The following is a 26,502-nucleotide window of genomic DNA, read 5'->3' as shown; positions in this document are numbered from 1 at the left end:
GGTGCCGGTACTGGGGCATGTCTGCCCGGTTTCCGGCCGCCTTCCCCGGGCTCCCCCGCTCCGGCGGCAAGATGGTCCTCCGCCAACGTCACCGCGACCTCCAGACTCGCGGGACGGTGGCACCGGACCCATCTCGCGGTCTCCACCAGCAGCCCCTCCACGAACTGCTCCAGCACCACCTTGTCCACCAGCAGCGTCTCCCCCTCCGATGAACCCGGCTGCAGCCAGCGCACCGCCGCGTCGTGTAGCTTCCGGGCCCAGGAAAACGGCCGATCCTCCGCGGTCAGCCGACAGGCTCAGAACCGCCGGCGATGATCCTCCGGGGTGAGCCCCATCCCGTCCACCACCGCCCGGCTCACATCCTGGAAGCTGCTCCGCGAGGTCGGCGGCAGACTCAGGGCCGCCGTCTGAGCCTCCCCTGACAGCAGAGGAAGCAAACGCGGAGCCCACTCCACCTGCGGCCACTGGCAGGCCTCCGCCGTGGCACGAAAAGTCTCCAGGAAAACCTGGGGGTCGTCCCCGTCGCCCATCCGGGGCACCGCCACCGACAGCAGGGGGGTTTTCGGCGGCGCGGCCACACCAACCAGCCGCTCCAGAACCTGGGTCTGCCGGTCTGCCTGCTCCTGCAGCTTGGCCAGGTGATCGCGCTGGGCCGCTGCCTGATCCTGGCTCATTTTCGCCATCTCACCAGCATTTGCGCCAAGAACTGCAAAGGCTGGGCGGGCGGCGCAACATGTGGGTCAGACATCCCCACGTAAAGAGGGTTTCGGCACCACTGTGAAATACCCTCCACACACGTACACACACGCAGAGTACTTTGTCGCCAGCGGCCACGTTTATTTATAGATTCAGGTTTGTTGTGACAGCACACAGTCTGACAGCTCCGGTCTCAGCTGAGTCCCGGCTTCCTTTCCGCTCCTCTCCCGTCTCACTAAAAAGGCAGGAAAACTGTCATTAGTCCAAATGCCATCAGCTGTTCTCACCTGCCTCTCCAGCACCGCCCCATCGAGCTCACTGCGCCACTCCTCCCCTGCAGCCGCGCCCGGGACCACACCTCCGCCACAACATCTTTCGCCATCTTACAATGCTGTGATTGCAGCCCTTCCCCAACTCTCTGTGAATGGTACTCATGGCCATTGATCAGTGGGCTTTGATCAGTGGGTTTTGGTCAGTGGTTGTTGATCAATGGTCATGAGAATTAGCATAACTAAGATTAAGGAACTTACCTCACAGCCCATTGTTCCTTCAGTGGGCTGGTTTCAGTCATTATGCAAATGTACTGTTTATAAGATTGGGGAAACCTGCAGTCAGCTGAGACTGAAGAAGTCACTTGGATGAGTGACGAAACGTTTCTTCCACAAAACGCTACGTCCAGATGAACAGAATCAACTTTTGGAGATTTACTTACCTGGATGATTGAGCATGCATCAAGACGTTTTAACCCACTTTGGCTAGGATAATATCATTATGTGAAAACAGAGAGGGTGAGAGATGCGACAGTCAAGTGGAGCGTGCGTTTGTCCTCTCAGTAAGTGAGTGAGACAGTAGACAGCGGTGAAGAGGGGTGTGCAAGTGCATCGCAAAAACACATAAATATGCCTGACACCGGTAAACGAAGCAGCATCTGGCTGCAGTTTTAAAAAAAAATTTCTTGGTCTCGGTCTTGGTCTCGTCTCGACTTTGTCTTGGTCTTGATTTGGTCTGTCTTGGTCTTGGTCTTGTCTTGGTCTCGATACCCTCTGATCTTGGTATTGTCTTGGTCTTGGTTTGGGCAGTCTTGACTACAAGTCTATCAAAATGTAACATTTTTACAATATGAAGAAGCCTCTTGGCCTTTAACTCAAAGCTTTGACATAAAACCTCAAGACTCACTGTCTTGGCCTGGCTGCTTGGGTGTATTTGAATGCGATGGCAGTAGTTACCATGCTTTTCTTTAATTAAGAAATTCCTTACCTAGAACTTAAACTGGGAAAAATCGCTAGTTTGATTGGGACTGGAATAACTTTCAAATTTCACTTTGGAAGAGAATACTATGCTTTCTTTATCCCAAATGTTGGTATATTTACATATTATGTAAGTAAAACATAAATAAAATGAAGGGATAAACAAGACAAACAAAGTAGAACTGCTTCCTTAAAAGTGACCTTTTCCTTACTATTTCCCTGTTTCCTGTGTATTATTGTAGAGTTTGAGGCAACTTTCTTTAAAGATATAATAAGCTTTGGAATCAAGAAGAACAGGTGTACAATGGAAACCTGAGATGAGAGGTAAAATGTGACATGACACTGATGATAATTTGGATTAAAAAAAATAATTACATTTAGAATCCCTATATATCAGTATTGTTACCTAAATATTACTAAAACAATCAAAGGAAGTAGAATTGTATTTATAGTTTTAAAGATGCAAGACATTTTAGGAAGATTTGACCTTATTTGACCTTGGAGAAGAGGTCATAGGTCCAAAGTAATGTGATATTTAGAATGCCCATAATTCAGTCCCTGTATGCCTGGATGTTTTCAGTACAACAAATGGCAGTAAGGAACACAATTTTAAATTGCTCCGTATAATATTATTTTCAGTTTTTATAGCTTTAAATAATACAGCTTTTCTCCAATTTTTGACCAATAAATCACTTATTTGACCTTGAAGGCCTTGGTGGATGTATGCCAAATTTTAATGGATTGTTAACACGAGCCCTTCTGCATCCATACAAAGAATTCACTCAAAACATTTCGAGCTGTCATGTTTACAGACAGAAAGACATACACCCAAAATCATAACCTCTTTGGCAGAGGTAATAAAGCAGAACAATGAATTTCTAAGAGGAGTAAAAGAAAAAAGCAAGCAGAGTGAATGTTAAAGCAGCTCAGTAAAGAGCGACAGTGCAGGGTAGATATAAATGATTAACATGAGAAAGCAGATGATACTCTGCTAGACAGATGTGTTATTTGCGCTCTGGAATCTTTCCATTTATTTACTTTTACATCTAAAAAAAGTTCCTTCAAACACTTCTCTCCTTGTTCTGTAGGGATGTAAGCCGGTTAGATTAAGAGTAAATATACAGGAAGTTTACTCTGTATCTCTCAGTTTCAAGCTGCTAACCAGCAGAGGGTGCGGCTATTTACTTATTTATAGCCCACATCCTTTGCTGCCTCCCTTTGCTGATAGACACAGTTGTCCCTTGCCACCAGCAAACCACCAGTGCCTTGATTACACTGGAACCACCTGCTGTCCTCATGTCGCTCTCAGGCATGCTCAGTGCTCTCTTGGATTAGACAGCTGTGGGACCTTCTCACGGGCATTAAGATTTGTGTTGTGGACCTCTCAGGCCACACGTAGCCCATCTTCACTTAGCTGGAGCTCCAGATGATTTATAACAAGACTGAAATTTAATCCCATGGAGATAATAACATGTTGTCTGCCACATACACGTACAGCAGAATAGCATCAGAAGCTTTATTCTAAGGAGGCCCAAGTTAATTGGGAATCTCAGGCACCACAGAGCACCTGTCTCTTCCTGTCAGTGACCTAATCCTCTAAAAACTGTGTCTGCCCTTTTCCTACTGATAACTCAAGACTTGGGAACATAAATTCGTGATAGCCATATATAAATGTTGTCGTGCGGGAGCAATTACGCTTTAATCCACTCTGCGCTGACAGCAGAGAGCCTTTAATAGCAAGAATGTTTTAATTACATTCCAGAGGAGACAAGGCAGGGCTGAAAAGCTCATCTTACACCACATTGTTCTTAGTAAAGGCTGTTTGTTGGGTCTGTCTTTCTGCAGAAGTTCTTTATTTTATTTTTTTCAACACAAATATAAAAGCTCAAGCTAATAAAATAACAGATCAAGCTTCAATCTCTGGAGATGAAAAATTAAGTAAACATAGAAGTGGCAAAAAGACTGCAATTCCTCGAATGGCCACTTGAGGCTGTCTTTAAAGGCGAATCAAATCCCTTAGGCTACGTTCACACAGGTCTTAATGCTCAGTTCCGATTTTTTGATCAAATCCGATTTTTTTGTCTGCTTGTTCACACTACAAATAAAATGTGACAGCAAACGCGCTCTAGTGTGAACCCTCAAAGCGACCTGCCTGCAAAATATCAGATTTGTGCTGTTCAAACTGTCATAACATGATTGGATATGGGTCGCATAGGGTCAGAAAAGTTGGATTTGATGCGCTTTCGCCTGCAGTGTGAACGTAGCCATAAACTCCCATATGAAAATGAAATGTAAACTTACATTATAACACTATTTAAAGTTTAGTACGATTATTTGTTTTGACCTGTGTGGTATGAGTATGAATGAAGTATGAATGTCATGGTAATTTGGGGCTTATAATTATTACAGTTGTTTTTATCAACTGTGTGGTGGAATGATCACGACACATGCAACTGGTTGGGGGTGAGTGGATGAAGACAGGACAAAGACATGTTCTGGAACACGTACATTACTCAAAAGGGATGGAATAATTCAACCCGGTTTTCCAACAGGACAATGATCCCAAACATAACGACTATTTTTGAAAGCAGGCTAACATTAAGCTCCTGGACTGGCCCTCCTAAAGCCCCACCTTCAACCCTATTGAAAATTTGTGGGCTATACTTAAAAGGCAGGGCTTTGCGAGGAAACTCTACCAATTCTGCCAAGAAGCGTGGTCAGATATCCACCAGAATTAATGCAGAAGCTTGTTAATGGCTACCAAAAAAATCTGGTCGAGATGCAACTTACTAAGCGGCGCGTCAACAAAGTATTGGTTGGGGTGCATGCATATATATTTTTGAGTCTGTGTAAATTAGCAGAATTCTAAAATAAATACAAATTTATATCTGCTGTACATTAATTTCACCTTGGAAAAAGAACACTCAAAGAAAGTATTACAACCTCAAATTACGATGATATTCATGCTATGGTGAGTAGACGTAAACAATAACTCTATGACATGAAGGTGATCTGTCTCTCCAAACTCTTAAACTAAAGACTCGTAAAATCAAGCAAATTATCTAATAGCTAGACTTTGAAATTATATTGAAAATCCTTTCAAAATGTTTTATTGTTCCCTCATGTCTTAAAAATGTTTCTTTTGTAATGTACGCTACTATATGTAGTTAGGAGCCTGCTCTTCTTTTTATATGTTCCTTTTGTAGGTATGTTTGCATGCTTCACGAGTAGCCATGTGCTCCTGTTAATATTTTCCCTGGTTTCTCTATATAAGCGGCATACTGGAGCACTTTCTAAGAGAAATTCCCATATGGACTTCAGCACTACATGGTTTCAAACTCCAGTGATGTGTGAGTAAGTTCCCTGAATTGTGTACACTGTGAAATATCTAAAGCTAGTGGGATGGGTCATATTTGCAGAGACTTTTGGTACATTATTCTGTCATCACCTTTTATTTGCTTCCACATTTCTTTCTTTAATCTGTGCCAGTGGCTCAGTGGTTCTTTACATATGTGCCTTTGGCTTTGTGAGACTGGAAAGCACAAGTGTGTCTGTGTATGCATCTGCTGTGTATCCGAAATAGTCCCTCATCTTGTCCTTACAAAGAAATGAAGAGCTGTGCAGGGTCAGAGAAGGCAGTAGGGGGGTCTGCAGGGGATAAATGGGTGGGTGTGTGGCTGTGAGGACTTGGTGAAGGAGAAAATAGATTATTCCATCTGTCTCAGAATCTGCCCTGCTGCTGACCCACACCCAGGAGACGGTGGTCACATGGTAACCAAACCTTTAAAAACTCCCAACATGCTCACCCAGGAGTCCAACTATCTCCAGACACCAGCTGGTCTTGGTGCTCACACTGCTTTCTCTGAGACACCATGATGTCAGACACAGAGGAAATTGTGGAGGAATACGAGGAGGAGGTGGAAGAAGAGGTCGAGGAGGAAGAGGATGACAATGAACAGAGGCAAGCGGAGCACGAAGAAGAGACCAAACCTCGACCTAAAGCGACTTATGTGCCTAATATGGCTCCTCCAAAGATCCCAGATGGAGAAAAGGTGGATTTTGATGACCTGCATCGCAAGAGGCTGGAGAAAGATTACAATGACCTCCAGACACTGATTGAGCTGCATTTCACCAGCCGTCAGAAAGAGGAAGAAGAACTGATGGCGCTGCGCAACCGCATTGAACGCCGCCGCGCTGACAGGGCCGAACAACAGCGTGTTCGTGCAGAGCAGGAGCGTGAGCGCCAGACGCGGGTTGCCGAGGAAAAAGCAAGGCGTGAAGAGGAGGCAGCCAAACTGCGGGCTGAGGAGGAAGCCAAGAAAAAGATGGCTTTCTCCAACAAGTCATTCGGTGGCTACCTGCAGAAGGTGGACCAGAAGAAGGGCAAGAAGCTAACAGCTCGTGAGGAGAAGAAGAAGGCCCTGATGGAGCGCAGGAAGCCGCTCAACATCGACCACCTGAGCCAGGAGAAGTTGGTGGAGAAGGCACAGGAGCTCTGGCAGTGGCTCCACCAGCTGCACGCCGAGAAGTTTGAGCTGGCAGAAAAGCTCAAGAGGCAGAAGTACGACATCCACGTGCTACGAAATCGTGTCAACGACCATCAGAGGTGGTCGAAAACATCGAAGACCTCCCGTGTGGCCAAGGGCAAGTCTGGCGCTTGGAAGTAAGCACCTTGTGGAAGCACACCACGTTCCTGCTGGACTATTTGGTCACCAAATTGTATGATAAAAGCTATCCAAGCAGCTGTGCGTAGATTGAGTTGGACTGCAATGATTCAAGCAAAATAAAGTTAAGGTTGAATGATATCTGTGAATGTTCTATTGAGATTGAAGAAGTTAATTTGTCTGATTTGCCTGGTGGCTTTATTTTACGATGCCACAAGAGGATGTCTCATGTTTCATTTTTCACAAGTGAAGCTGTAAAAAGTCATTAAATAGTGTTGAATCTTCCCCTCAGAAAACTATACCTTTTATTATAAGAAAAAAAAGTTTTTCTTGTCATAATACAAGAAAAATGGGCAAAAGTGACACTGGCTAGGTGGTGGATAATAGCTGTAAAGTCAAACAGGTGCTGCACAGCTGAGTTTTATGTAGCTAATTTAGTCTCTGAAGCTCTGGACTGACAGTGTTGTCCTGCAGCACTTAGAGCAAAAAGGCCACTTAATGTTGACTGATGGGTCTAGCAGTTTTAGGTTTGATGCCTTAGATCTTACAAAGTACAGTGTTTTAATGTACAAGTAACAAATTCTTCTTTATGATTATGGGTGTAAATCACAGTGTCAGTTATTTAAAACGTGCTCCTGTATCAGCTGAAATCACATAATGAAGTAATATAAAATAAGTGTATTTGTACAAATCCACATGGAATAATGTATACCGCCTTAAAGATGACTGGCTGGCAGAATCATTCAAAAAAGACTATTTTTTTGTGTTTTCTAAACACATCTTTATTTAATGATTCAAGTCAAAATGACAGGTCACAAGAAAAAGATAGCATAGGATTTTACTCATATAATTCTCATCAAATATGTGACTTTATCAGGTTGTATCATTGAGACTGATTACAGTTTTAAAGTAGACAAGCAAGAAAACTGATGATCCACTGGAGAGTGAAGCCAAATGTGGGCAGCAGAGGGAGGAAAATATGACCTCTTAAAATAAAAAAGAAAAAGAAAAGTTAGAGCAGCAGAAGCACAAACAGCTGACCTGACTATATGTTCATCACACAGACAAGTGCAAAGCAGGGAAAGGAACAAAACCAAAATATGAGGCATAATATGAGACATAAGAAAGCCAACCTTCAAACCTTCAAAATACAACAGGAAGCAACCAGGAAAGAAATAACCAACAAAGAAGACGATACAGCGCACACAGACGCATCATATCTAACTTTTCAAATGTTCCAGTAGAATACGAGCAAAGAGCTTTCTTTTAGCTCATTCCAATAAAAGGCTCAATGCTAAAAAGTTCAATGATTTAACCTTGTAAGTTGTGTATTTAAAGGTGCAGTCGGTCATTTTTTTGAGAAAATAAAAATAATCATGTTTTTGTCTTCAGTTTTCTCCATTATCCAACCAGATTCTTAAGTAAAACATTTTCTTTTTTTTTTGACCATGAAGGGTTTCATTGGATTAAAGCAAGCTTCTTTTGACAAGAGACACTCAGAATTCATTTAAGGTTTTTTTTTTTTTATTAACAGCATAGAAAGCCCTACATGGCCAAGGTCCTGCACATATACCAGAGCTACTGAGACCTTGTAACAGCAGAGGGCCTCCAAGATAAACTGAATAGAGTGTTTAAACTGCTCCATGCTCTTATTTTAAATTCAGAGGCAACAACTTTTTGGCTTTTGTTGTGGCTTTTGAACTTTGGAGCAGCCTTCCTGAGCCTGTTAGGTCGGCTGGATCGGTGGCTTATTTACTTTTCCTTAATCTTTCACCCATTTTGGGGGCTATAACACACATCTAAGGTGTTTATGAAAGAATGCACGAAGGAATGAGTGTAAGACCTTTTATTTGAATCTGTGTTTGAATGCTGGGACGTGTACACTTCCCTTCAACCTATGTTATAAAAAGTGCTGTACAAATCCAGACTTAGTAGCATATGTTATTTTGTATTGATTAGAAGATTGATGCCCACTGTTATCCCGTTTCTCTTTAATTATTATCTGTCACATTGTGGCGATCTCTTTGCAACATTATAGTCCAGTTTGTGTCCGCTGCAGTCCTGTTACAGGTTAAATGAATGTCAGAGCCTTTAGCAGTGGCATGGTATTTCCACTAGATGGCACTAGAAAACCAGATAGAATCATTTAAACGTTAAGGTAATGTGAAAAACACACCCAGGAGGCATTACATAACAAAATGTTCACATCTGCACCATAAAGGGTTATAATCAGTTACCTGGTTGCATTCAGGTTTATTGAAGACAGCTTAAAGAAGCATAAAATGTTCAGATCATATACCTCACACAACTGGACGATGTAGTCTGTGGAATTATTGCACATAATTGGCAGTAATTATGGTAAGATGGCTCCATTTTATGTAGCTATGCAGGTATAGGGTTTGCAATTACGATACATAATCCTGATTAAATTCACAAACGTTAAAAGTTTCGAGCTTTTATTGTTTGCACTTATTCCTTCGGTGTAGTTTAAAGGAAATGAGGTAAAGTGAAATGCAGATAAATGATAGCAGATGATTTGTAGGTTCAGACTTCTTTTCTGTATCTATTTGCCTCTGTGTAAACCAGCTTTCTGATTGTCCAGCATGGAAAACACCCTCTTTACCAACAGTTAACTGCAGTGCAACATAAATTATCATTAGACCAAGCTGTGGGGAAATTTCTCACCCCCTGTGGTTTTTGATTGTCATTCAGGCTTAGATTGCCTTACTGCTGTTTTGCTGTCACGGCGCTGACAAGCCATTAAAGCTTTCCAGACACGGCGGTATACCCACAGGTTACCATAGACACGGGGAGGACCTGTCTGCACAATCAGGTCTCTATACCCCCCTCCAGCCTCACTATGCCCGCTCTTACATACACACCAGCTAAAGGTATGGTGCGTATATTGGTGTTGTGACAAATGCCTGACCTGACAGCATCGGGAAGCACCAGAGCACCAATCAAACACCTGCGTCTCACCAGGGAACAAGAAGTTCCCAGAAGTTCTGCTGCTGAAGTTGGTAACAAGTCGTTTCCCGATGGCGGCAGCTTTGTTGTGCTGAGTTCCCTTTAGATTTGAAGGAAAGCTTGCAAGGAAGGAGTTGAAACGTGTCTACTCATATCAAAAAGGCTGTGTGTGTGTGTGTGTGTGTGTGTGTGTGTGTGTGTGTTCACAGCAACTGCAAGGTCATCAGGGGGAGGGCTGTTCTGTGCTCATTAGTACCTTTTTAGAAAAGAGGAGAATGCAAGTGCTGCATGATTGGCAGCTCCTGGGCCACATATTCTATCCTGACCAGAATCCTATTATCTGATTTGGTTCAGATCAGATTTGTATTTCAAGTTAAATGATGAGGAGCTGTTTACAGTTCATGTACTTGTTGTTTTATGGTGTAGGTATGTTTTATTTGGGGCTAGTTTGTTTTGCATGTCATGGTCTGAGGAAATAAGACATCAAAGCTTGCTTACTTGTCAAAAATCACTGACAGATGAAAGACATTTTTAGCAAGCAAATTGCTCAAGAAGACGGTTTAAGAGCCCTGTCATCAGACGTGATATTTTTTGGTTTGATGTGACACTATTTAGTAATGCTTTGAATACTCATCATTGATGTTTTTCTGTTCATCCGTAAGTATTATTTTTTTGTTTTCCTGGCAGCTATAAAACAGAAAATGGAAAGACATGTAATATGATGTATGTGTAGCTAAATGATACCAGATAGCCAATATTGGCAATCATGGCTGTATTTGAATTAACTGCCTGGAAATCCAAAAATCCAATATTATCTGGGCTCTGGTAGCATACAGTTTATTCTTGTACCTCTATGTGGTTATAATGCGCACTTTACACACTAACAGCATTTACCTGATTTAGCCATTTCAGAAGTTTAGGCATTTTATTAGCTCACTTTATTAGCTGGAGGTTTCATTCTGATCCGAGCACAGTACACAAGAATCACTTTTACCTGCAGCACTGATCACTCAATTTAAACTATTTAGTAGCGTAAAGATTCTCTGTTGGAAAATTTAGCTTGTTTTTTTTTTTAATACAAAATATTACTGTATTACTAAAATATTACCAAATAGCATGCATGTTGCATACTATTTGTGTCCCATTAGATCAGGGATGTCAAACATAATCAGACACCAATCTGGCCCACTGGATAGTTTTGGAAGATGTGAAGGAGGACACATGTTTTGGACTTTTAATGCAAAGACCTCTTTAAGAGCTCCTCTACAACCATTCATACTACAACAAGATAATTAAGTTATAGATTACAATTAAAGATAGAAAAGCCGATTCTTCATTATCTACTCCAGAAATTGTATTTCTTTTACAACTGGGCCACAATTAAAACAAAAAAGAAAAAAGGATATTTTCTGTGACTTAACAAAAACTTCCTGTTTTGTAATGACAGGACACTCTGTGCTGACAGATTTCATTCAGTTAGTACAGCAACAGAAAAAACTGAGATGTGCTGTTGCGCTTCTTTTTCTTATATTGCAATATCTAAGGGATTAAAAACAGAGCAAATGCTTACTTTTATACTGTTAAGCAGCAACATGTTGGCATCAGTGATTACTCAGTTTTTTGTGACGATTTCTGTACCTACAGTATGTGTGGAAATTACCCAGTTTCTTATTGGACATTGTTTCTTTCAACAAATACACAATTCTTTTAACCTCCTAAGACCCGAACTCTTCCACAGCATGCATTTTTAATTTCTCTTTGATATTTGGGCGTATTGGGGCCCGATGAATGTAAAAACAAAGAATTACCAGACTTTTTTTTTTTTTTTTACCTTATTTTTGTTTCTAAGAAAAATGAGAGCCACAAATGAGGATATCTGTTTAAAATTTTGATAGAACAGTGGTAGTACAATGTCCTCGTAAGTGGATATCAGGCCCTTGTAGAGCAAAATTGAGTATTTAGGTCTAAATAACCAAAAATGTGATGTCCACATATGTGAACGCCAGGTCCTAGGAGGTTAAATCAACTGCTTAGATCACAAAAGTACCACATAAAAAGTAAAACAACAAAACATTCATGCACCCAGACATCAGTATTTACAAGTCTGTTACGTGTCAAGCAAATATTTCAGTGTGTTTTTGAGTTTATTGGTCTACTTTATTAGAAAAAGATAAAGAAAAGCTTGTTACTATAGTATATAGTATAGTATAGTATAGTATTTTTTACTTTATTTACACATTAAAGAATTTTTTTTTTCATCTTTTTAACAAAGGACGTTAGTAGACATTGCCTTTCAGATTAATTAGTTAATTTTTCTATAATAGTGACATAAATTATATTAATGGGAATACTTTCTTAAATGCAGTCATAATGTCTTTGTGCTTCTGCATTTAGCCCAGCAGTGTCTGCAGTAATGCTGCCATAAAGCCTGTGTAATGTAGTGGCTCGTCATTACTGTAACTTGTTAATGAGTATTAAATTATGCCTCTTGGTAAACACCACAAAAGATAAAAAGACAATTTTAGAGTCTTTCATGCAATAAAAGTCATCTGTTTTTACTCAGTTTTGAAAGTTTCTGTTACTTTGACGTGTATGAGCTTGTTACATGCAGTGAGAGGAAAGAGGAACGTTAGTTTATGATATGGTAGAAAGGGTAAAATACAATATTAATGTATTATATTTAATCTTTTTTATTTATTAATTTTCTCCTAGCATTTTTGTTTTCCTTAACTAAAAATACCTTCACCTTTTATTTACACCTTTAAAGTTTTTATGGAAAACAGATATGGGTGACACTGCATGAGGCTATACGTAAACACCACCAGAAACAGCACTTCCACAGTTTGTACATCCTCGGTTCCTCTCCTCATGTGTTAGTCCTTCCCACTTGAGGCGAGAGAAGGCGAGGTAATGGGTATTTAATGAAATGAGACATCCTCGCTTTGTAGCCTAATTTTAAGTGATGTCAATTAAATGTGACGCGTGTTACAGCTGGATCATAAATTGTTTTCTTATAGCCTTCTGCTGCTCTGAGATGTTTATGATCTTAGATGCAACAGTGTTCTTGACTTCTTTATATATAGGGCCAATTTTCATTATATTCATAATGTGGCAAAATGTGACAAGCGTGTGAATAAAGACCCACGTACAGTCAAGTGTGCCACACTTCTTTTACATGCTGTAGGTAAAACACCTTCAGAGAGACTTCACCTGTCCATCCATGGTCATCTCTCCTCTCCTCTGTCCTCTTGGTGCATTTTACGAATTGATACATCCTTCAGCATGTCGTATTGGGACTGAATTCCAGGTCACAGGCAGCAGGACAGAGGAAGCAAGGAGGTGCAATTTAGAGAGTTTATTGACCAATTATTGTGACACCCAGATTTTTTTGGTTATGCCCTGTAGCCAGTGATAATGACTGATTTTAAACCACATGCTCATATGTCTTATTGATGCCTCATTGGTGTGTATGTATGTGGGTGAATATGACTGGTTGTTTTCTATTTTTTCTGCTCTTTCTTATTTAAGATGTTGGGTGTAATAGGACCCCGATGCAGGCCACAAGCCAAACTACAGCATCGTTTTGCATTATCTACATTTGCTCAAGAAGTCTAGAGTTAATGTACCAGTGTACGTATAATTTTAGTATTCAAACACATAAAACAGATGCAAATAGAGAATAGTTATGTTTCATAAGCTGATGCCAATAAGCTGATGTGTTATCCTGGTGGATAACACACATCTTCAGAAGATGGGTACAATGTGGTCATGAAGGGATGGACCTGGGTTTTTGAAGCTATTTAATAGAAAAAAGGATTATGTCTTCTAACAAATGTATGCATTCTAATGCACTTATACTTAATCATTGAAATACATAGGAGCAGGTTTGCAGTTTGTGTTAAGCTGCCATGTTCCCCCACCACCATATTTGAATACAGTAGCAGAGAAGCACATCATCCTTCTGACTAATCGCGTTTTACATATGTGGCTAGAGATCAGCCACATATGTAAAAGACCAAAGGTGGAGGAAAAGAAAAGCCAAAGGCATTCACGCTTCATGGAAGGACATTTAAATTTGTCTCTGCACCTTCAGACCTATGTATAAGGGCTCCCTTCACCAAAGAAACAAAAACACAAATTAAAGAGACAATGCTACTGGCATCTGGATAAAATGTTATCCCCTTCTTCCTCACCTCAAGTCTCATCTTCCGAACTAACCTCAGTGCGCTAAAACAGGAAAACTTGCATAAACATGCTTATTTAGTCCCAATATTGTTGCAAATACTAATTGTCAGGAAATTAGACATGCAAGTTTTCCATCTCATGACAGCAAACAGTGAGCTGGCACAAAACAACAGCTGGTTATAAGGTTACATTCACCTTGTAAGAATGAAACAAAGTTAAATCCACTTCAAAGCCAGTTTCATTAACACATGCTAACAGCAGCTAACACAGGCTAACAGCAGCTAACACAGGCTAACAGCAGCTAACACTCGCTAACAGTGGCAAGAAGAGCAGTCTTACTGACAGAAAAGTCCAGCATATCCTCAACAACTCACGTTAGCATCACCATCATCAGACAGAAGTGAGCTACTCTGACTCATTCACCAGTGTCACATTCCTTTCACAAAATTTAACAGCCTCTTCAAGACACAGTTAATAATGGTGGACGCTTCTCGCTCGGCATTGACAGCTGAGGTAAAGAGTGAACTGACAGAATTCCAGAGGGAAAAACTCTGGGGTAGATGTGGACCCGGTCCAAACAGTTGTAGAAACATGTCGGCTCGCTGTGGTCATTATGAGTTTTTTATGAGTCATTATAAAAAACGATTTCATGATTTCTCTTAGCTGGCTAAAACATGTTTGTCCTACAATGTCCACTGTAACTAGGATTATGCACCTGAATTTGGAAGAGTTAGAAAGCAGAACTCAGTTGACTGCAGTCTCCAATCTATTGACATATAGTGGTTGAAAGTTTTACACAGTATAACTTTAAATCACATTTCTTTCCTATTTTGATGCTCAGTTTAAACTTCAGCAGGTCATCTTCATTGTGTGTATATACTTAAACTGAACTGCTTACGTGTGGTTGGGTGATTAGATACTTGCATTAACAAGCAGTTGAACTGATGTACCCAATAAAGTGGACTTTTTATGCCCACCTAATGCAAGTCCAACATGGTTTCTTTATTACATTCATTGTTTTATTGTATATTTCTTTTTGATTTCAAATGCAGCACTACGTTTAATGGTGTATTTGTATAATTTGATACTATTACTTTAACTTCTGAATAATTCTAATCCACTGGGTCGACTTAAATTAGCCCCTTAATCACCTCAGTTTGCTGGTTGATTTAGTGGTTGGTCTATTATTAATTAGGCAGAGAATTGGATACTTATCTCACCTACACCTCATGAAATCATGTGCAATTTCACATGCTAAGCATACTTAAAGAAAAGAGTGCAGGTCATAAAGCTTGATGTTGTTTTTTTGTTACATTTTTGGTAAAACACACTTCAGTATTCTGTTATAAACACACACACACACACACACACACACAAAGAGAGTACCAGAGGGGTACTGGCTTACAGAAATGCTCAAGTTTCAGGTCTCCGGATGCCTTTAGCCTGTGGATAAATTAGCCTGCCCTAGAGACAGTGCGGTTTGGGCTTATCTCCAGCCTCCTCCAAATTGAGGTGGGAGTTAGTAGCAGCCAGAGGTATAAAGGAGATTTAGCCTATCCGACAGGGCATTAATCTCCGTACCTCCTCAGCATCCTGCAAGTTTTCGAGCGGCTGTATCCCTCTGGCCACGTAAAGATTTGATGTCACCATGCATCCTATCAGCACTTCATTGCACAGTGAGTTCATAAGTATATGGCTTTAGGGTCTGTCTCTGGTAGAGCTTGTAAGGGAATAATAAGAGTGGAGCCTTAATTGCTCAGAGAGAGAGGCTCAGCTATCATGTAGCTGTTTGTGTTCTGATCACTGCTGATATCTAATTAAACATATTTTTCTATTTTATGACAATTTCTGTGACTGTATGTCTCTGAAGAGCACTGATGATGTTCTCAGTAATTACAGGTTGTTTAGTTGTTCAGAAATGTGTTGGCTCTCAAGACTTCTAATGAAAGAGCCCTTTTGGAGTTGATTAACATAAACGGCTGTTTTATTCAATAACTATTACACTTACAGGCTAAAAGCTCTGCTGTAAATAAACACCTTCCTGTGACATAGAATATAAGCCAATAATGAGAGGGTTTCATCACTTAAAACTGACTTTACTGTTAACAACCCGTGTAGCACTTACATGTTTTCATACCTTGTTTGTACTGTGTTGTTCCCAGATGTGTCCCGCTGTCAGTCACCTGTAAATGTATATATATATATATTCTGTTCTCACTGTTTGCTTTTATAAGACTGTCCATATCCTTTGAGCTTTGTGCTTTTGTTCTTCCTCTTTTTTCCTCTGTTGTAGTCCTTTCTTGTTTTTACTACTGCCTTTAGTTTAACTGAAGGTTTTATTAAAAAATACCTTCTGCTGCGTCTGTACCTATTTGCAGTAGATCTAGGCTGCTGGGAGCTTCCCATGATGCACTGAGTGTCTCTTTTTCACTCACTGTGTGTTTACACACCTCTTTGCATTCAATTATTGGGTTTTTTTAATCTGACTCTTTTCAACATGGCCGCCAGGGTGCAGCCACAGAGTCTGGCAGGTCCTGTGTGTTTGCCAAAAAGAAATATCAAAAACCCTTGGTTTTTACCATGTTTGTTTGGTCTTTTCTTGTCTTTCTACCCCCTCTTGAGCTTAACATGTCCACTGAAAATGGTTAATAATTAACACAGTTTGTCTTTCTCCTGAAGACTGAGCCTGGTTCTGCCAAAGGTTTCTTCCTGTTAAAAGGGAGTTTTTCCTTCCTACTGTTGCCAAAGCGCATGCTCATATGGGGTCATCACATTTGAAGCACTCTTTTAAAGACTACATGTAATATACATATATCCACTCACTGCCCACTTTATTAGGTAAAGCTATTCAACTGCTTCTTAAAACAAATATCTAATTAGCCAATCACACGGTAGCAACTCAGTATATTTAGGCATCTTGACCTAGTGTAGGTGATCTGCTGAAGTTCAAACTGAGCATCAGAATGGGGACTTCTTTGAGCTGATAGGAAGCCAAAAGCAACTCAAATACCCACTTTTTACTACTAAGGTATGTAGAATAGCATCTCTGAAGGTACACCATGTTGAAGCAAATGAGCTACAGCAGCAGAAAAGCACAGCAGGTGCCACTCCTGTTAGCTAAGAACAGAAAACCGAGCCTACAATTCACAGACTCACAACAGCTCATGTGTTTAGCTTTACCATGGCTGGCAGAGAATAACATAATGTCCTGTAATATGCACTACCAGAGGCATGGCCATGTTAAAAAGATGTTTTGAGGCATTCCATGCGGAGTTCAGTTGTTTTTATGACATCGTGGCAAGATACCCTTCTTTTAAAGCTTTAGTACATTAGTGAAAGCTTTCCATCAAGCAGAAAAAACCCTAAAAGCTTAATTCTGCTTACCAAACTTTACAAGACAGTTGATCCTCCCGGATCATGTTCTTCTTCATTTTTTATGACACCAATCATGTTCACAGCATCATGGAGCCAGAGTTAGATCTTTGTTTTTGGTGTTTTGAGTGTTTTTTCTGCAACAGATAATGTCCTGGCTGGTTTCATTTTCTGGTTTTAGTTTAGAAATCTAGTTTCTGTTCATTGTTAGACTTTGGTTTATATTTTATTGCTTGAATTGAAAATCCTGCTTCCTCTGTGTTTCTGTGTTGTGTGTTTTTCTAAATGACTTTCTGTTTTATTTTGGTAGTCTTTTCTCCCTTGTGTGTATTTAGTTTTACTTCCTTTTTGTTTGTTGTCCCTTGATTGTTCACACCTGTTTGTTTACCCACCTGTTCCACGTTCTCCTAATCAGCCTCATGAGCCTTTGTGTATTTATAGTCTCACTTCTCTCCTCATCTTTTGTGGTGACATCTTTTATCCTGCCTTGTGTTTTGCTGGCTAGTTGCTTCTGTTAACTATCCCTGCTTGGCACCAGCCAGTGTTGGATTTTGTTATTAACTTTTTGGACGAAATAAAGGTCAAGTATTTGTTCCGTCTGCCTACCAGAGAGTCTACATTTAGGTCCCTGCTTGCACAACATGACAGAATGAAAGTGTGGGAACTGAAAGTGTGGTGGTATTATGTGCCCTTCTGTGTGTCCTACTTCTGTCCGCATGTATTGTGAAAAACACTAATGATATAAACCCATGTCGTTACTTGGCAACTCCCACGAGCACATTTATAAGGACATGGGTCAAAACTGTGACTCACCGCTGGATTGTAGGAGCTGGTTGTTCATTCATGATATAATACCGAAGTCACACATCAACTCGTCAGTGTTAGCAGAGACACTGACTCACAATCGAAAGATTAGTTTATTTTGGCTCATGACTGCTTTAACATCAGCACGAGAACCACATCAGTTTTACATTTGCTTTTCTTTAATAAGACTTCAACAGATCCAAAAAGCTTCAGAGCTCTACTTGATTTTTTTGCATTAAGTATTATGACATTGCCAATTATTCCTAATTGAGGTTTATTGGGAGTTATGCAATGTGCAAACTCTGAGCAAGAGGAAGCATACCAAACACCATCCCTGCAGACATTATTGTGTTTGTCTGCTTGCAGTAATAGCTAGTGTAGGTGTAGCAGTGGCACAAGCCGTGGGTGGATTCATTATGTTTTCAGGTATTCCATCCGTACCTGCATCCTGTTCTCTTGAATACCTTGAGAAAATGTATTCAAATTTGGTACAAATGTTGGACCAGGTCAAAAGTCATCTTCTCCTCATGTCATTGTAAGTTTGATGGCTTGAGAGACTCGTATTATCAAGGACAGTGATACAGTTTGATCTTTGAAGCTGTTGAGAAAATCTGGGACTGGGAGGCTAAGCCAACATCGGTGATGTGATAAAGTATGGTTGGCAGGTGTAGGCAGGAGACAACAAACCAGTGCGTTCTCATGCTGAGGTGTCACATAATCCTGCTTTGCAAAATGCCACCATTAAGTGCAACATTTCTTTTGGCATCAGGGGCTTGATGCTGTGTCCCTGGCAGTTTTGGTCGCTAGGAGATGAAAACCTCATTTTAAAGCTCTGCAAAATCTGCCTCAGGAAATTGGAGGGGTGTCAGGTACTTAGTTTAGCTTCTTTTGCCTCATTGTTTTGTTTCATGTACACCCTCGTTTTACTTTCATCTGCTGGGTAGTTTTAGGAGCTTTAACCTACGTAGAGTTAGGAAAAGATTGTGACTTGGGACATTAAGTGCCCGACTAGCCAACTAAGATTCAAATGTGCTGCCCTCACTAGCCAGCACCATAAATATTAGTCCGTAAAGTAATTTATTCTTATTTTATTAATATATAATGTAAATCACCAATTGATTCTGAGATATTAAAACACCACCTGCCACTAACTGGGGCTACAGTCCCAACAGATGGCGGCACTGCAGGAGAGACAGCTGTGTTAACCAACACGTTTGGGCAATACTTTTATGTAGAAAGTGGCATGGAATTTAACAACATTTGTTTCCTCATCAGATTATTGTTTTGAACTTACCAGTGACTCGTGAAACCAGCGAATCATTCAAGACCAACCTTCAAGATTTCATCATTGGTGGGGATAGGGGACAACCTTTGTAATGTAAGTAACACCCCTTAATTGTTTGGAAGAGTGCAAAGATAACGCAGAAAAATGCAAAAATACTTGCATGTTTGACACAACTTCTTTTTATCTGGGTTATTGTCAGTTATCATGCCATCCCGTAGCTCCCACTAGTTAAATTCCTTCACAGATGTTCAGCAGACTTTTATAACGTAAGTCTAGACAGGCACGGATATAAACTGCAACTTGATTGGCTGCCGGAGGCATACAGCCGCATGGCAGTAATTCTAGTTATTCATCTTTTTCTGGCAAATGTATCCCTGTACCATCTGTTTGATGTGGACATTGGATGTGTCTCTGGTTATGAATTGCTGTACTACCGAATGAGCCGTACCTGTGATGGAATGAGCGGCATTTGATAAACAGCTGCATTTAGATTCAAGATCACATCCTCCGCTGTGTCCTCCGTCGGGTGATTCATGCTGACTCCTCCACCTCTGCTCACGATGTAAATCAGCAGAGCAGCTGGAGCGGCCTGATCGCACAGAACCTTCTGCTCCTAACCTGTTATTACCCCATCTTCCTGCCACTGTAACAGTGCTGATGATAGTACCGCCGCACACCTGTTAAAATCTCTTTTGTGGCTTCTCACAATGTCTTTGTTACTATTCCCAGACTAATTCTGAAACAGAGAGCATAATAGGAGTCAGCGCCAAAGGGTATCAGATATGAGCAGAGCAGGAGAGATGATCTCATTGGAGAGAAACTCTTTAGTTCCTTCTCTGGCGGTGTGCTCGCTGGGATTCATTTCTTTAAATCTGAACCAAAAATTCTTAAACTGAAGCTGTCAGGGTTGGGTCTAAGACCCAACGTTTTGAGTTTATTTTGTATTTTTGATTTTTTTTATGTTACATTGCCATAATATTAGGTTCTTGTGGTATTATTTCATTTGGGTTTAGTTGAGTTTTATTCTAGGTTTTAGTTTAATCCATGTCTCTGTGATTTATGACTCTTTTCCTGTCCTCTGTATAGCCTGTCCTGTCCTCTGTGTTTTACTTTCTGTTATGCCAGTGCTTTAGTCTCTCCCCATTTTCCATGTCTCCTCAGGTATTTCATGTCTGCGTGTTCCACATTCTAATTGTCAAGTTCGTGTTGTCATGTCTACGTTCCATGCTGTTTCCTGTTTTATTGTGAAAGTCCCTGTCCTGTGTGCAGCGTGTCTACTTTTCCTTCCCCTTGTCTCGTTTGGTCTGATTTGTCCCAGCTGTGTTCCCACCTGTTCCCCATACTCTCATTACCCTTCTGTGTATTTATGTCCCCTGTCTTCTGTTCTGCGTTGGGTTGTCTGTTTGTCTGGCTACATGGTTCTGTGAGTTTCGTCTCTTCATGTCTCGGGTTTTTCCTGCAGACTCTGGTTCAGGTTCATGTTTATCTCATGTCATAGTTTTTCATGTTCCTGTTCAGGCCATGTTCATGTCACAGTTTTCATGTTTTAGTTTTGCCCAGTTTAGGTTTCAGGTTAGTTTTTCTCCAGTTTGTTTTGACATCAGCCCAAATAAACGGCTCGCTTTCTGTTATACTTAATTTTTCTCTCGTGTCTGCGTTTTTGTCCACACCTCAAACACACCAGCGATCCCCGCTGTGACAAAAGCAGCATTTAGCAGTCTCATAAAAAGTGTTCTTGTACCGTGTAATAATTAATCATGGACTGTTGGTGGTGTATTATTTAAACAGAGGTATATTATTATTTTTTTATTAATACACATAAGGGCTTGCATGCTTGTCTTTGAGCCAGGTCCTCTGGCCCCTCAACACTGATGAAGCTCTAAGAGTGCATTTTATCCCCCAACCCACACCAACCTGCTGTTTTCCACTTATAATGCTAATAACAATCATTAAGGTAGATATTGCAACAATATTTTCTGAACTAAGTTGAATTTAATGGACCTTTGAGGGGCACAATCTGTTCACATACAGCAAAGCCACTCTGTGTTACCTTGTTTGTCAGAAAACGTTTGCTCAAGTGAACGAACCCTCCATTTAGAAAACAAGGACAACAAACTGTAAAAGAAATGCCAGCAAAACAAATGAATGAAAACACATGAACTATATTAAATATTGAAATAATAATATGGCCTGTAAAGGTAGGTCTTACTTTGCAAGCATCTTGGTTCAGCAGCAGATTTTTGTTGCAATGTCTAGACCAGGGTTAAGGAACTCCAGGCCTCAAGGGCTGGTGTCCTGCAGGTTTTAGATATCACCTTGGGTCAGTACACCTGAATCAAATGACTAATTTATTACCAGGCCTCTGGAGAGCTTCAAGACATGTTGAGGAGGTAATTTAGCTGTTTAAATCAGCTGTGTTGCATCAAGTAGACCTCTAAAGCTTGCAGGACACTGGACCTTGAGGCCTGGAGTTCCCCCACCCCTGGTCTTGACCAAAAGAGGTCACAGCTGAAGAATGTTCACCTTCAAAGTAAAAGCTTTGCCTTACTTTCGAGGCGAATGGTGTCTGTTACAGGTTTGTTTTGCAGTTTTCCCAGTTTCACAACCACTCGGAGAGACGTTGGTAAGTGTTTGCAGACAAATCGGCGTCTTAAAACAACAGCAATCTAATAGCTATCAAAACAATCACAAAGAGGTTTATGGTGGACCACCATATACCGATTCCATGTCGTGACTTCCAGTAATCTCCACCAACCACTCGCAGCTTGACAGGGCATGAACCACATAAACACTTTGTACTGGTGACCGGTGGTTGCAAGGCAGTCTGTGACCAGTCTCCAGATGTTCACAGACACCAGGTGCCCCCTGGTCTCTATTGGCAGCATTTTGTAGAGGGTAAAGAACACTTGGCAGATGTTTGACTTGAAACGACAACTATAATCTCCACATTTCAATCATTTTTCTTAAAATGAACACTATTTTAGTGTTCACTAGGACACTAGGACTTCAAAATTCATATTTTTCAGTCTGTCTATTATCCTTGAGTATCCTCTGAAAACACAACAAGTACAAGATTTATCCTTTGGGCTTTTTCACATTCACACGTTTAAGGTCAAAGGTTCCACTGCTGGTCCAAATATTAATCCACGTCACGGTTATTCATGAGATGAATGTTTGTGTCAAGACACATCAACTGAAGGAGGAAGACTAATGAGAGAAGATTCCTTGCTTTTATCCATGGGGTAAAACATCTATTTATAGTCACCTACATCAATATATTTCCCTCTATGCAGCCTCCATCTAATGCTTCATAAAGCAAGCTTCACAAGCCTTCCTCTCTGATCAGAGATGGCTTTTGATATTTTAAATAAGGTATTAATTAAACAAAAGACATGTAGGGTGTTTTCTTTTAAAAAAAATTTAACAAAAACCTTTAACCATGACAGCACAGAAAAATCATCAACAGAGGAAGAGAAACAACATTCACTCAAATACACTAAGTACGAGTTTATGTCTTTGATCCTTCAATTAAACACTTAACATCCTCCATACCCAGACAAGAGAGCACAGTCGAGTTGTAGCTGATGTTCCTGTGTGTGGGTGGGTTTATAGTCACTCCATGAAGATGATCTATTACTTCAGCTGAACTGAATTATTGAAAATTAGCTGCTGCTTTGTATTGATGCCTTTCGTGCCTTCTTGTTTGTAATACTGTTATAGATAATTTGCCGGAACTCTTTCACACCATCAATTTAATACCTGAATTATATTATTTCCTACCACATGCACTACAGAGAGGATTACATGTCTGATCAGAGAGCCATGCATTTTTTAATGGAGGCACCGAAAGCTATAAAAATGCCTGTTAGGCTATAATGGGTGGTGGCATTACATAACTGTCTGCCTACTTACCCCTTTAACTGTAATTGTTCTTATAATAGAAGCACCCCCCTCTACCCTGCCATTAATGAGTTAACCTTTGACCTTTTGTATCCAATCCCCTGTGGAAAATTGCACCAGTATAAAGCAGAGCAGTCTATGCAAAGTGATTCCTTCGGCTGGGTGGGAAATTAGATAAATACCAGCGACTGTGATACCAGCCACATTTTATATAAAGCAACAGTGTCAACCTTCCCGACTCTCTAACAACCAGTTGTTACTTAACAAATATTAGATTTCATAATAACTTTGCAGTACTGTGTTGTGCTGTATACGCTTTTTATTATAGATTGTTTTTACAGTCAGACATATGCCATACAAAACTTTTGTTGTCTCTCTTACAATCTGAAAATGTATTAGTTTTGATAACTATTCATGTGTTGGCACTGAACGCTGCTGTATTATTATTATTATTATTTTTTTTTTTTTTTTTTTTTTTTTGGATGAATTGTAATCATGAAGATACAGTGAGGTCTGTTTCCTTGTTACGTCATGATAAATGAAGCTAACATAATAATATGAAGTTGATTCAAATGGATAAATTTACATTTTACAGCTTCTCACTGTACTGTAAAGTGAGGGATGCTGTCATTAGGCTAAAAATAAAAAATAAAATAAACCTAAATAAATCGGAAAGACAGCAAAAACTTTAGAAGTGGCCAAATTATCAATCAGGTAAAAAAAAAAGAAAGAAGTAATTCACTGGCCAGCAATGCAACACCAAAAATCTGGAAGACCACGCAAGACAACTAAAGTGCATGATGACAGAACTATGTTCATAGTTAATTAAAACCACTTAAACATCTGTTCAAGTCAAGAACGCTCTCTAGGACGTTGGCATATCCTCATCAAAGTTTTAGATTAAGAGATGCCTTCGTGAAATGCAGAGGGTTTCTCAATGGACGAAATACAGCCTTCCTTGGAGTCCACTGGTCCTAGACTTCATACAGTCATTGACTGCAAAGGATTTTCATCAAAGTATTAAAAAATAGACATCCATCCATTTTCTTCAGTCATGGAGCAAGAGGTGGGGTACACCTGGACACTTCATTAATCTATTGCAGGGCTAACAGAGAATAACCAGTTTACAATCATCAATTAAGCTAGCATGCATGTTTCTGGACTGCAAGAGGAAGCTGGAGTACTTGGATAGAACCCACAGTGGTACAGATGTACACTCTGCATAGCCCCAGCCATCCAAAGGATTCAAACCTGGAACCTTCTTGCTGTGAAGTGACGATGCTAACCACTTCACCTCTATGCCACCCCAAAACAATCATATTTAAGTATCACGTCAGTTTAATTGGAAATCCACTGTGATAGTGCACACAAGCAAAATTACTAGAGATATTTGCTCACATACTTATAGACCTGACTGCCTGTTTTCTTGTTGTATTGCAAATGAGGTGGGGGGGCGGTTTTATGCAACATGGTTTTTCTCAGGTGACTCATGGGTGGACAGGGAGAGACTAAATGTGACTTACCTGACAAAGTGAAATCGTAAAATTGGGCAGAACATTTTCACAGCAATTTGTTGCATTGTGTTCATTAAATGGAGATTTTATTGCCAGTTCTGAGGCTTTTTGTAAGCAGCCTCAGTACGTTTAACGAAGAGCCTCAGCACTGGCAATTATTCGCTCACAAGGGACCAATATTAGGAAAGGTATGCGTTGTGCTAGTTCAACAAGAAGCTTTCATCTATATTTTTCAAGGTCCATGCCGACAATATGAAACTGTGACGGATAATTCACCCCAAATAATGACTAATCCTCCAGGTGCACTGTTGGCGCTGGCCACAAGGCCTGTCCAATCTCCTCCTAAGTCTTCATAGTGCACTGGTGTTAAATACCCGGCACAAATAAGTATTCAGGAAATAGCGAAGCTTTAATTACATGCATCAGCACATGGAGCAATTAGGCATTGCTAACTAAAGCTACAACTCCACTCTAAATGTGGGTTTAGCATACAGAGAGTGGGCAGCTTTCATTGCCAAGGAAACTAATGCAACAACCCCCTTTTGTCTGATTCTGTCTAATATTATGGATCAAAAGGAAGTTGCGCTGCATGTCACGCTGCACGAGAGCTCAAAATGTCCCCTTCATGTTTTACCATCAAACGAAAGTAACATGAGGAAGAGGGACCCAGCTTTCTCACAGGCCTTTTTATATTTTCTTAAAGATGTTAAGGGCACGAATCTTCTATCCCTCACTGGAGTGCTTATCTATTATTTCTTATTAGAGCAGTGATTCAAGACTTACCTCAGACACAAATAACAGGTGTTTGGATACAGGGCCCCTATTCTCTCACCATTTGATTCACTGTTACTACTATTACTGCTACTATTCATGCTGTTCAGCACTCTGAACAAGTCAGTCATTTTATCCTGAGTATTCATCCCATTTTAAATGTAGACTGTACTGTTTGCTTTTTACTCCTGGAAAATAAGAAGCTGCTTTTATTTTTGCCTTAACAGAAACACTGAAAAGCCACAGGTTTGCGTCAGCCAGCATTGTGTGCCAGTTAGTACTGTGCGTATGACCTCTGTCCATTATGTATGAGAAGCACTTAGCAACGTGACTGTCATCATTCAAAGGCTTCAGAGTTTTTCTTCTGCTTTATCTACTTCAGCAAGTTTAATTTGACCACTTGAGTGTTACCAGTCAATGCAGTAACAATACAGATGTAATTTCTATACTCGTTGGTCCTGTGTATAAAGACAGTGTGTGGTCTTGTATGTATGTGATGTAGTTGCGACCCAGTTTTGAAACGTTTCAAAAACTTGTTTAAAGCTCAGGTTGAAATTCCTACATTCTAGCAAACATATCAATAAACCCACAGTTCCTGCAGAACCTTTTCTTTCCAAAGATGAATTCTCAAAATACAGTCAGGTCAAAGAGAGCCTTCACTCTGCAGTCTTGTGAAAAACAAAAAGTGAAGAACAACACCCTGTTATGCAATAGCTTGTAGAACAACTTTATTAAGTAATTCTTCTCTGTATGACTGTCAGGTTCTCACATTGTTGGGAAGGAATTTTGCCAACTCTTTTTTACAGTATTGTTTCAGTTTGCAGGAATTCATTTATGCACAGCTCTCTTAGGGTCTAGACCACAACATTTCAATCGGGCTGTGCTCTGGACTTTGACTGGGTCACTGCTACACCTTGATTCTTTTCTTTTTCAGACATTCTGTTGTATATTTGCTGCTGTGTTTGGGTTCATTGTCCTGTTGCATGGCCCAGATTCAGCTAAGCTTTAGCTGCTGGACAGAGGACTCGACATCTGACTGGAGTCCGTGGTCTGCTCCATGACTGCGAGGTGCCTAGCTCCTGTGGTTACAGAACAAA

At 40.4% G+C, this 26,502-nt stretch overlaps 1 protein-coding gene across 6 annotated transcripts; it reads left to right on the top strand.

Moving 5' to 3' along the window:
- Positions 1–5,810: 5,810 nt before the first annotated feature.
- Positions 5,811–6,669, top strand: tnnt2c (troponin T2c, cardiac). 6 transcript variants are annotated; one of them, XM_063501124.1, is made up of 2 exons: positions 5,819–5,860; positions 5,927–6,669. In XM_063501124.1, the coding sequence occupies exons 1-2, from the start codon at positions 5,819–5,821 to the stop codon at positions 6,608–6,610; spliced, it is 726 nt and encodes a 241-aa protein (XP_063357194.1). In that variant the 3' UTR covers positions 6,611–6,669. The 6 variants fall into 6 exon arrangements, with proteins under 6 accessions (XP_063357196.1, XP_063357194.1, XP_063357193.1 ...); XM_063501123.1 differs by having other exon boundaries at positions 5,915–6,669; XM_063501122.1 differs by having other exon boundaries at positions 5,903–6,669.
- The last annotated feature ends 19,833 nt before the right edge of the window (positions 6,670–26,502 follow it).

Source organism: Pelmatolapia mariae, linkage group LG17 (genome assembly GCF_036321145.2).
Source record: "Pelmatolapia mariae isolate MD_Pm_ZW linkage group LG17, Pm_UMD_F_2, whole genome shotgun sequence".
Taxonomy (NCBI): Eukaryota; Metazoa; Chordata; class Actinopteri; order Cichliformes; family Cichlidae; genus Pelmatolapia; species Pelmatolapia mariae.
This window is presented reverse-complemented; position numbering and strand designations above follow the sequence as displayed.